This window comes from Pelobates fuscus, chromosome 1, assembly GCF_036172605.1.
Source record: "Pelobates fuscus isolate aPelFus1 chromosome 1, aPelFus1.pri, whole genome shotgun sequence".
NCBI lineage: Eukaryota > Metazoa > Chordata > Amphibia > Anura > Pelobatidae > Pelobates > Pelobates fuscus.
Window position 1 is genome coordinate 455,728,101 of NC_086317.1, and position 13,022 is coordinate 455,741,122.

Sequence of the window (13,022 nt, forward strand, 5' to 3'; positions counted from 1 at the left end):
AAGGCCCCCAGTGTCACGTCCCGGCCCACGCCGCGGACGTCCGTTTTGGACCTGCCAAGGTGCACCACCACCTTCCTATCCAAGATACGGACCCCCGAAAATTGCAGGCCCCCTTGCGCCATTTTACTAGCACTCACCAATTCCCCTACTCGGAATGCCCCAAAAAACGCCAAAACAAACGCTACTTTGAACAGTAAAGCCTCAAACCCATCAAAACAAACCTCAGGCAATATACCCACCAAATCCCCCAGCAGCCGCACCGACACCGGGCGCCTGGTATCCGGCGCCCTGCGCCCCTTGCGATAACCCTTCAGGGCTTGCCTGATGACGAAGGTCTTGGTAAAGTCCTCCTTCCCATGCCACCGAAACCAAAACGCCATCGCCGCCATGGATCTGTCCACCACGGCAGGGGACGGCCCTTTTGTCAGCAACTGACAGGTGTACCACAAGAAAGCGTCCCGCAGGGCCTCCCCGCTGTCCATGGCCAACCCTTCCAGTGACCGTTCCCACAAGCCCCAAACCTTACTGTACGAGGCCCAAGTGGCCGGTGCCAGAGAAGCCTTCACGAGTCCTCCAAGCAGGACGCCCCCAGCTGCCAAATCTCGTCCGGGCAAGCCAGCCCTTCCTTCGATGCCCCCGGCGCCGCCAGCCAGAAACGGGACCACTGAAAACGAGATAGAGCATCAGCCACCTCATTCAAATAGCCGGGAACATGGCGCGCGCGAAAAACAACATTTCGGGACATACACAGCAATACCAGTCGCCTAAGCAGCTGAACTACCGGCTTTGATGCCGCCGACTGGCGATTCACCGCGTGAACCACCGCCATGTTATCCGAGAAAAATACCACTTTCCGATCACGCAGCCTGTCACCCCATAACGCTACTGCAACAACCAACGGGAACAACTCCAAGAAAGCCAAGTTGCGCATAAGAGGGCTCGAACCCCAAGAGTCCGGCCACCGCTCCGCACACCAGGAGCCCCCAAAATATGCCCCAAAGCCTATACTGCCCGAAGCATCCGTAAAAAGCTCCAGCTCGGCCGACGACTGGCCCTCCTGCCGGAACAACACCGTCCCATTAAAATCCCGCAAGAAGGCATCCCAGATGCCCAAGTCCGCTCGCATGGCCGCCGACACCCGTACAAAATGGTGCGGGGATTTAACCCCCGCGGTAGCGGCCGACAAGCTGCGACTAAACACCCTTCCCATCGGGATGACCCGACACGCAAAATTGAGCAACCCAATCAAGGACTGTAGCTGCACCAGAGTCACCTTGCGTGCCCCAGCAACGGCAGCCACCGCCCCCCGAAGCCTTGCCAGCTTATCCTGGGGCAGCCGACATTCTCCCCTCCCAGAGTCAATCTCCAGACCTAGAAAACTCAGACACGTGGTCGGGCCCTCGGTCTTATCCGCCGCCAGCGGAACCCCGAATTGGCCCGCCACCCACTCAACCGTCCGCAGCAGGCGCAGGCAATCCAGGGAACCGGCCGGTCCCACACACAGAAAATCATCTAGATAATGTACAATAAGACGACTCCCCGCTTCCACCCGTATCACCCATTCGAGAAAAGTGCTGAATTTCTCAAAATAGGAGCAGGAAATGGAACAGCCCATGGGCAGACACAAGTCCACGAAGTAGGCCCCTTCAAAGAAACACCCCAGCAGGTGATGACAGTCCCGGTGGACCGGTAGCAGCCGGAACGCGGCCTCGATGTCCACCTTAGCCATCAGGGCCCCATGCCCGGCCCGCCGGACCAAATCGACCGCCCGGTCGAAAGATGCATATGACACCGAGCACAATTCCTTATGAATACCGTCATTCACCGACTCCCCTTTCGGGTATGAGAGATGGTGAATGAGTCTAAATTTACCCGGCTCCTTCTTGGGGACCACCCCAAGTGGGGAAACCCGCAGGCCCTCCAGCGGAGGCACTACAAATGGGCCTGCCATGCGGCCCAGTCCGACTTCTTTGCCCAGCTTTTCCCTAACCACATCCGGGAAGTCCGCCACAGACTTCAGGTTGCGCAGCCTCCCTTGACCCCCTCGTCGCTCCTGAAACGGAATAAAGAACCCCACCGCAAACCCCGCCAGGAGCACCGCAGCGTCCGCCCTGTTACCGTAGCGGCCTAGCCACGGCTCCATCGCGCTTAGCTTCACTGGGGTTAGGCCCAGGGGAAGCGGATGCACCCCCTCCCCCCGGCGCGACAGCCGCGCCGGCGCCTCCGGACTTACCCTTCTTAAAGCAGCGGTTGAGCCCATGAGCTCCCCCGCAGCCGGAGCACTCATGCTTGAAACGACAGGAGGCTCCCCATTTGCATTGGCCCTCGTTATAGAGCCAGCATAAGCCCTTTTGTAAGGTGGCCGACGAGGCGGACTGCCCCCTGGCGCCGGCCGAACTCTGAAAGGGCTGCGCTTTTTGCGCCATCATTAGCTTCATCCAGAGCGGCAGGTCCATTTGGTCCCACCGCATACCCGGGTTAGCCGCCAGCCGCTGCCGAAACTGCTCGTCGTACCTCCACCATGCCAACCCCCCGTAAGTCCGGTACGCCTCCCAAATGCCATCCAAATAGCAGAACAAAGACGAGCACAACCCCGGCGATTTCTCGCCGAGCACACTAGCCAGCACACAAAAGGCCCGCAACCAATTACCGAAGGACTTCGGTATCTTGCGGTACCGCTTCCTCTTCTCCTCCTCCTCTTTTTTCTCATCCTTCTTATCCTCCTCCTTGAGGTCAATGAAGTCCTCTAACGGGAGGAGGGAGAAGATCTCACAGAACTCGCCCTTCCAAATCTTATCCTTCACGTCCTGTTTCAAATGGACCCCCAGTGGGCCCGCAAAAGATACGTACGCGTGCTGCCTAGCCGCGTCGGGGATACCCCCGGACAACTCAGCCCTTTCGCTCCCAACCTCTCCTACGTCCTGCGGCCCCGCCAAATCCCCGCCCGAACTAGGCCCCGCGGAATCCCGGATCCGAGAACCTGAAGCCCCTGCACCCGGAGCCCACACCTGACCAACGCCGCTAGTGTCACCCCCCGCCCCCAATGAGTGGAGTAGTGCCTGAAGTGTGGTAACTAGTGCGCTAGAGTGTAGTGACCCACTGGACTCACCGGCCAAGCCCCCCGACACCGGAGCGGTGGGGGCTGCAGTGCAGGTCGCCTGACGTCCGGGAAGAGGAACTTCCGCCGCCATCTCGCCGACCGGGGAGCCCACCCGGTGCCCAGCCTGTGAGGAAGCAGAACGGCTCCGAAATCTAGGACAAGGAGAAGAAGTCCTGGGTAGGGGGTAACGAACATCCACTCCCCTCCCGTCCCGACCCCGGGAGCGCCTGCTCTGCACCGAAGCCTCCCGCTGACCTCTACCACCACGTGGCACCCGGGAACCCCTGGGGCTACGGCTCCTCCCGTCTCTACCAGCAAGCCGCCCCTGCTGTCCATACCGAGGGGCTGCCGCACCTTCCCCTGCTGAGCTATCCGAGGGGGAGCAGTGCCGACGCGACCGCCCCCGAGCATCCCGGAACCCCAGAGATCTAACGGGCGAGGGACTGTCACTACTACTCCTGGAACCCGGGCCCCCCCTGCGCCCCTCCACTACGGAAAGACCCGACTCCCGGCCTACCCTACGCCCTTGCCTAGCTACCTCCGAAACCCCCTCCCCCACCCCCTTACCTCTGACCCCTTGCTTGCCAGACCCCGATGGCCCCGAACTACCCACCACCCCTACGGGAGACCCTCTGTCTGACCTGGCCCCCCCCCGGGAACCCCTACCACCCGTAGAACTTACTCCTTTAGAGCCACATTTCCTCTTCGGGGCCCCCAGGGCCCTCCCCCTTTCCCACTAAGGCCTGTGTACCCCCAACCGGCTTACTCCCGCCCCCCACAGTGGCAGAGCTCCCCCGAACAACCTTCCCGCCAAGAGGGCCCCGACCTGAGCCCTCTGCACTTGCCTGATGCCTGCCATGCGGTCTCCCGGATCCAGCCTCCTCATTGTCTCCGCTGTCCGAAGGGGGGGAAGCCCTCCTGGGCCTCCCCTCCGTGGGTCTCGAAGCACCAGGGGGCCGCCCGGCCGCCTCCGACCTGCTAGCAGCCGCGCCCCCGTCCACGATATCCCTTTGCCGCCTAGTGCACATCCGAGGCTCCGTCCGCACACGGGGAGGCAAGGCCTCGACCACGCGGCTCCCGGGCCTGCTGCCGGTTGTAACTGGAACTCCACTGCTACCGGGTACCACTTCACCGGGCCCCGCGCCCGGGCTTAGCCTCCTCGGGGGCCTCCGGGCCCGGACCGGTCTCCCGCCATCGCCGTCCCGATCCGCCGCCTCCGCCAGGGCAGGGCCAAGCTGTGCCCGAAGCCAGTCCACACCTTGATGCCGTGCTGCCGACCTGATCCCTTCCAGCAAACGCTCCACGTCGTCCATTGTTCCTGCAGAGGAGACAAAAGAAATCCGACCAAGCAAAGTCCGCGCACACCGAGGCGAACACAAACTCGACCAGGTAGGAAGTTAGAATGACTCACCTAAAATGGCTGCTCATTTAAATAGCCAATCCCACTTACCCATAATTCCAACCCACGCTTACTTCCTCCTAAGCCCGCCTCCTAACCCCTGTCAAGGCCTTTTTCCGCTTAGCTGCGCTCTAGCTACATGGGGCTACATGACACATTGACTTAGACCCCTGGTCGATCCTGCTGTCCCGACCCACAGACAGCCTCCCTAGAAAAGAACAACTTCTAAATAAACTCACACTGGCAGCAAGAAGAGCTCTTGCACAGGTGTGGCTGAAACCCACAGTCCCCACCGATAACGACATGATAGTAAAAATCAAAGACACATATCTGATGGACAAACTCACAGCCCAAATTAGAAACATGGAAAAATTCCAAAAAATCTGGCAACCCTGGGAAGTATATGCTAACAAATGATACCACACAGACTAGACAGGGTGAGTAGTCCGCTCAGAGACCTAGACCCGCCAGGTGCCCCGACGAACAGCAGGCCCCTCCCCCCCCGCCCAATCCTCTCCCCCAACTTCCATATTTCCAAACATACGGTGCACAGTACTGAACAGCAAAACCGGCTCATATGCCTACCTAGAACCACAGATGAAACACACAGGGCAACCCAGTTAGGCAGCGAAAACAGGACGAAAAACACGTAGGAAAGCTAATGTTGTGAACGCTCACAGTGGTAGAATGACCATCACACACACACGACCCTGCTGGAAGCCCCTTAGGGACTAACCTCGAGGGGGAGAAAAACGCACCATAGGGGCCACCAACAACTTGACGGAGATTGTCCCCAACTGGGGAGTACACAACACGGACATAGATTAACATTACCTCAAGGGACAAACCTACACGACATCCGCAGCTACTAAAGTACGAAATCAGTCCAAACGCAATAGCGAACACATAAAATACACGATAGCACAAACTGCTTTGAATGTTAAACCGACTACTACAATGACTGTGAACCTATATGGGTGAATTTAGAACCGCACAAACTTAACTGTTTTATATGCCATGCAGTCATGTATCGTATTGTTTGGATTTTGTTCTGGTTATGCTTTACACATGGGCTAGAAATGCCCTAAAAACGACACCGAGCGGCACATCAGTTCTGTACAAAGAAATGTATTACATGTTGATGAACGGCCCCTGCATGGGCCACTAAACATTACCAAGCCGCATTCAGTGTGGAAACAAAAATAAAGAATAAAAAAAAATAAAAAAAATTATATATATATTTATGCAAGTATGTATGTGCATACATCTCAGCAATCAAGCGCTAACACAACATGCAAACACATCCCTGCAAACACAAATATTACATACAAACACCAATGCTACACTACATACAAACACACACACCTATATTTAAATGTCAACAGTGCATACAAATACACCCCTACATACATACTATATACAAAAATATGCTTACATTCAAATGCGCAGACGCTCACAAATACATCCCTGCAAGGATGGGTAAATGGTAAATCCTCAGCTGGCACGGCATCGTCGGAGTTCAACAGATGGGAAACTACCTTTGGCCACCCTTGTGCTAGAGGGGACCCAGAAATATTTCTTGCACCAGGGCCCTCTCTACATTAGTTCCATCACTGACCTATACACAGCATGTACTTTAAAGTTGTTCTATCACTTGGACATTTAATTAGTTTAGAAAACAGCATAGTTTAAAAAAATGCAAGTTCGTCCTGATTAGTTTCCTTCTCTCCCACTGTTACTTTTCATCATCACGTCATCAACGGAGGTTCGATATTCCCAGCATCATTTTATGTTACCCAGAAATTCTGGTAAACTGCCAAGTAAAACTAAAGACCATAAGGAAACTATTTGCAGCTTTTGTTATCTCAGAAAGTTGTGACAAAACACTGTCCTGTTAAACCCATGTGTTCTCCTCACCGTGAGTGTGTGGCTTACGGGAGAATTGCAAACGTGTTAACTCTGCGTTAGTGGAAATGATGATGGCCAGGACCCTGGGGCAACAGACAGCAGATGTGGGCTTTGCATTTTGTGAAGCAAAGTAAATCAGCCAGTGCAAAAGCAAGTTCATAAAAAGGAAACCACAAAACACACACTGCTCCTCCCTATTCAGAATATTCCCAAAGCAACGTAGCTGAAAACGCTTGGATTTATTTATATTTAAATCTTTAAAGTATTACCCCCTGAGATTCACAGCCCATCACAACCTGGACCACACACACACTATTAGACAACAAAGTCAAAAACTCTCAATGGAATTTTTCTTTAATACATTTTTTTAAACCTATATAAATAATTTTTATTTTTTTTTAAAAACAAAAAAAGGAAACTGCCAAATTGAGATATAGATATAATCATATCAAAATGCTATATCAGTCTTTTAATGGAAGCTTTATTCTGCAAAAATGACCAGTCAATATTCCTACGGCTCACTGTCATATTTATCATATCGAAGACTGCGTTAAGGAGCGAGAAGTCTACTTGGGGGCTCATTGGCAATATTTTGCTAGCTACTGACCCAGTTGGCTGGCATGGATCTAATGGACATTGGTCCATGAAAAGAAGCATTGAGGGCTTCAAGATGCTTGTTTTAGACAGAATTTCCTTCTTACACCTACCTTTTGAAGCTTGTCAGCCTTCTCATAGCATGCGTGCAGGTGCTGTCGCAGACTGCTGTTCTCTTCGGTCAACATCTCCACCATCTGTTGAGCCCTCTCCACGAACATGAAGGCCTCAGGTGGGAGCTGCTGGCTTGGCGAAGGTGGTGGTGGAGTGTGGGAAGACATACCCATTGGTAGCAGTGGCAAGGGAGTTGAGTGCAATGAACCACTGATCGAGGAAGCTTGAGAGGACATCGGGCTGTGATGCCGCAAAGGTAGAGAGGGATAGGAGAACTGCTGGCATTGTCGGCTGCAAATAAAACAGCACATTATGGAGTGGGTTCCTAGGATAAAGTGGGTGCCAAAATTATGAATTTATATATAGGCAATCCAGATCGGAACAGATTTAGAAATCAACAACATGAGGCTTTCTTTTTTAATTACTGCATGACACATGTACATACTACATCAAGCTGTTCTGTCCCCATACAGAAAACTGACAGGAATTAAGGTTTTAAGCATTGAATATGCTTTTCATTAGATTTTTTTCCCATTATTGAGGAATGTGGTATATGCAGTATGGCATGCCACGATTTTCAGAGAAGAGAATGTTTAAAAAGGATACTTGGTAACAGGCACGATTTTAATGGCTATTATGCCCAATTTAAATTATTTGAAACAGTGCACAAATAAATATTTTTTAAAAATGATGCTGGTTCCTAATATAAGGAGTTCATTAATCCCATAGTTGCAGAACTATGAGACCTCCCAAGCCATCGAGTGCGCACATGGACATAACTGTAGGCATACAGCTGTAATGTTTGGAGGGGTGGAGAGGTTGTGCAAAGTTTGTGCCAATTACAAGTCATTTTTGACAGGCAGACACTCTCAGCACCATAACTTTACAATGATGCAACAGTCTTAAGGTGCTTAAAGTGATCCTTTAAAGGACCACTAAATGGATTGGACCATTTCAGAGGAGGCCATACTTCCTCCATGAAATCGCAGGAGGAGGAAAGATGAGCTCCCTTGGCGCTGAAAAAAGTTAAGCAAAAACCTTTGTTTTTGGGACACACAAGGGGGTAGAATATAATTAGGGACAAGGACATTAAAGTGTTAGGAACACAGATTTGTATTCCTAACGCTTTAGTGTTCCTTTAATTTCAGTCAGATGAATTCATTTAAACTATGTCAATCTTGCAACGCCCGGCAGATGGTAATGTAAATGATATACTGGTATGCAAATTCAAGCAGCATGCTATGCACGTCAAATACAGCAATAAACATATACCAGTGGTTACATTAACTCTAAGCACAGCATATTGTAGTGGTTATGGTGCAAGGATTCTTTGGGTGTTTCAATTAAAACACAAAACAAAAAAAACAAAGCTCACATGGCACACAAAGTCTGGTCCCCCTGCTGCTGCTCAGTTAATGGGGAAGTTTCAAGGGGCCAGGATTTTACTGCTGGGAGAGCACCAGGTTTCGTTATACTGCTCATTATTATTATTATTATTATTATTTTATATAGCGCCATCAGACTCCATAGCGCTGTACAATGGGTGGACTAACAGACATGTAATTGTAACCAGACAACTGGACGTACGGCCCCGCTCCATGAGCTTACATTCTAAATGGTTTTAAAGAAAATGGGTGGATAGTGCCCAAAGACTACCATAACCACTATAATAAACTCTAGTACTTACACTACCCCTTTAAGACAAGGTTTATTCACTTAACACCCAATTATAGTTGAATCGTGAACTGAACTGCAAAATCTAGGCAAAAAGTGTGATTTGGAGAAATTCTCCAACCCAGCTATTTAGTCACAACTTTATTGCCGTTTCAGCTTTGTCCAATCTAGTCTATTGGTCAGTTTATGACTTACTTCAATTTATGATTAACCTTGTTAATACAGCAAATGTGTAAGACAAATTACACTTTAGGGTAGCATTATATTCAAATGTAAATTTATGGTTTATTCACCAAGTCCAAAATTGTAGCACATTAAAATATGATTGTAGTCATTTAGATAATTGTTCCAAGTCAAGTATTTTTGCTTACAAATTCCCATTTAGAATTCAAAGCTTTGCTCCTGCAGCCTCACTACCAACCCCTGCTTCTCCCCACCCTAATGCTTCTCTCTCAACTATAATGTTACTATCAACAATGTGCAATTTCAGGTGCAATAGTTCCATATAAATTGTGCACCAGAAGTTGATACATGGAAACACAAGATATGAGATCTGCCTGTTAATCCATTATTTTTGCAAAATACTTTGAATTTAGAGAGTAAAGATCCAGAAAGGGACGAGAAACGACAATCAGACCTCAAAATCATAGTTGTATTCGGATTGGCTGAAAACACAAGGTGGTCTATCCAAATAAAGTAATTATTCATTTCATTTTTCGATATGGCCTGACAACGCACAGTTGATTAATTTTAATGAATTCTCATCTGTGAGCCATACAATGTACTAATGCCTTATACTTATTTTATTTAAATAAACTAAGTTAGAGTCTTACTGCTGAATTCTACTACAGTAACAATAGGAATAATCAAGCAAATGTTTGATACTATTACCTCACTACCCAAAAACGTGCTAAATTGCCATCCACTCCGCTGTGCGTCTCTTTCTGCTAATTTATATATGGGGTGGGCAACTGCAGAGTATTAATGTATTTATATTAAAATCACTTATTAAAAACAGACGTGTCTATACCTGGCATGTCAATTTAGATAAATACTTATTAAAATAGATAATTGGCCTCATAATCGGTCACAGAATTCTATAAATATTTGTCAACTCCTGAAATATACTCCAGGCCGAAGTCGTAGGCCTGATCCAGCCATCACTGAGGCCTAAACGATTTTACTTGTGTCTGTTTATTCATGGCTGCGGTTTTTACAAAGAAGGGGGCAGAATAAAGTTTGAGAGACGGTCAACTACATCCTCACGAGACAAACTCAGGACGCAGCTTTGAAGTATCTGTTAAAAGTGACAGCACGTTCAGTTCAATTCCCACATTCCTGTGCACTGCGTTGTGTAATGGTGTCACATGGCAGTTATGGTAGAATTGCGATGTTATTTTTCTAAGTACATCAAGTGAAAATGCTTGCTAGCTGCATGTCAGCTGTCAACTAGAGTAAGCTCATTTTCATTTTTTAACACCCCCTCACGGGCATTGTTTTAACTTGTGGCTTTGTGAAGAGGCCTGACAGGCTCCGATTAATATTGACCTTGGGCCTCCCTTGTAATACCTCAAAAGACCAGGAATACAGAGCTGTGCTGCTGTGGGGTTTCAACTCTGTCCATTTCAGAGGGCTACAGCCATTTTAACTGCCCGCTTGACTCTATCTCTCAAATCTTTCCAATTTGAGTTGAGGTTGGGTGGAGTGAGGAGGGAAATGGGAGGTTGATGTGTGTAGGGAAAGGGACGCAAAGAGATAAAAATAACTTTAAAAAGGTGTTTATTTAACCAATCCCAGTAATCACACACTAACACAACACACAAATACATGCCTTCATTCACACACTTGACACGAAGTATCCACAAACACAAATACACCCTCTATTCACACACTAATATGCCACACAAACACATCCTCGTATTTAAACACACAAATACGTGACTGCATTTATATACACTCATATGCTACACAAATACACCACTACAATCGCACACACATGCAACTCGAAAACTCCTATGCACTTACATACGCTGACACACCACACAAAAAATGTAAAAATAAAATAAATGGTAGTGGTGAGCACAACTTAAATACTGCAAATACCTTGTAAGGGTGCAATAGACTCCTTTCTGTCCCCCATCCATAGACCGGCACACAGCACAAATTAAAAAATATGGTCCAGCACACCTACTTAATAGTCACAATCAATTTATAGTAACAGATGCATAGGTGAAATATTGTACGTATATTAAAGTGTGCTGGACCAAATTCTTTTATTTATACACCATAAAAATATCACATTTGTACATATTGACACATTACAAACAAAAAGGCCCTGTATTCATACACACACAAATACATTTCTGCATTCATACAAACTGAAATGACACACCTTCATGTACACACACCACACAATATACTCCAAGGACACGCATATATTTCCTATATTACACACTAGTCAGAAATGCAACCATGTATTTAACCCCTTAAGGGCCAAACTTCTGGAATAAAAGGGAATCATGACATGTCACACATGTCATGTGTAATTAAGGGGTTAAGCACACCCACATACTGACAGCAGACACTAAGTTTACCTCTGCATTCCCATACAAACACAAATCTCTTCAATCACGCACACAGTACTCTGAGATGTGCTAGATCCATACAGGTGGGACACTGACTGTGGCACTGGCACACATTGGAAAACCCAACAGTCTTTTTGTTTCAAGCTATGTTTTGAACCCAGGCCTGGGACACAGCTCTGAGTTGGATTTCATTGCAAATATTAGAACTGCTCTCAACCCCTAGCACAGAATTTAGTTTAGAATGTTGAGTATCAATAGATTTATAGCCAGGCATATGAGAAAAGAATGAGACACGGATATTGTGAAGCACCAGCTATGTATCCTTAGTAAGAATTGTTGCTAGAAGACCAGTTTTTGTTTTCTACTTACAACGCCACTTATGGCCACGAGAAGCATTCGGCATCCACATCAGCCAAGTGGTTAGGCAAGACACTTTCTTTAGCAGGACTAAATGCCATATCTGTCATAACAGGTCTGTGTGAACTGTATTTTCAGATGCTAGGTAGAAGTGCCCCATAATCTCCCCTGCCTTTATACATATTTTAACTGGGCGATTATAGCAAAGCTGAGTACAATTCATTATCACCTGTTTCCATAATAGTCAGGAGGCTGCTGGTATCGAAGTGCAGATGCTTCGGCTCTGCTTTTCTGATGAACAGGGTTGTGCTTTGTAGCTTCTTGAACAGAATTATGCTGCTGGTCGCTGTAGGGCCCTTGGTCTTGTATTTTACTGATGGATGTTGACACTTTAAGTTTGTAAGGATAGTCCGGGGGTGGCCCTCTCTGCTCCGCTCCTTTTCCTGAAGCCGAGGCTGGAGAAGGTGATCCATTTTTAAGTCCTTTTATACTGCCTGAGGTAGTTGGATGCTGCTTAGCTCCATTTCTCTCTAGAGACAGCATTATCCTCTCACTCATAGAGCGCACATGACCTTGCTTAAGTTCTTTGAGAGCCTCATCTTGATGTGCCTGTCCACTGTTGGCACGACTTACTGTTGGCCTGCCCTCCGTTTTGGACTTGTGATTAGCCACAACCTCGGCAACATAAAATCCGGCAGTTACCGGTACTAACTGCTGACCTCTGAAAAATTGGGATTGAGCTTTTGCCTCTTCATAAGTGGGTAGTTCTTCGTTATTTTGTTGGGGTTGAGCAGTCCTCAGGGTTTTCTCCATAACAGTGTTGTCCACCTGATGCTCTTGCCCCTGAGGTTCTTGTCGAGCTGATTGGTTTACCATTTGTGGGTCTTCTTGAGTAACGTTTTCCGTAGATGAAACAGTAGTTGCGGTGATGTTAGTTGGTCCTGTAGCCTGATGTTGGATAGCCAAAAGGTTCATGTTCTCATTCGGGTTGCCATACCGCAGTCGTTCTTGGAGCAATCTGTGTAGTACAGTTCCTGTTGAAACATCTTCAGAACCTCGCATTTCCACCTCTGATATCCTGAGATAATCCGGAGGTAGGAAGCTGGGCAGTTTCTCTTCTACAAAACAGAACAATAACCAAAATATTAGCTTATAGTTTTTTATGCCAGATCAAATAGTGCTTAAATTAAAATACATTTCCAAAAGCTGTCATTGATATTTAATTTATAAAGCTTCAACAGATTCTGCAGCGCTGTACAACAGGTGGACAGACAGACACATATTTGAAACC

At 48.0% G+C, this 13,022-nt stretch overlaps 1 protein-coding gene across 2 annotated transcripts in view; it reads right to left on the reverse strand.

The window, feature by feature from the left end:
* AMOTL1 (angiomotin like 1) overlaps positions 1-13,022 on the reverse strand; it is a 173,548-nt gene that overhangs the window by 64,176 nt on the left and 96,350 nt on the right. For both annotated transcript variants that reach the window (XM_063430626.1, XM_063430636.1), the window contains 2 exons: positions 11,961-12,849; positions 7,115-7,406 (listed from right to left, as the gene is read on the reverse strand). In XM_063430626.1, coding sequence (XP_063286696.1) covers positions 7,115-7,406; positions 11,961-12,849 — 1,181 coding nt within the window. The remainder of the gene's footprint in view (positions 1-7,114; positions 7,407-11,960; positions 12,850-13,022) is intronic.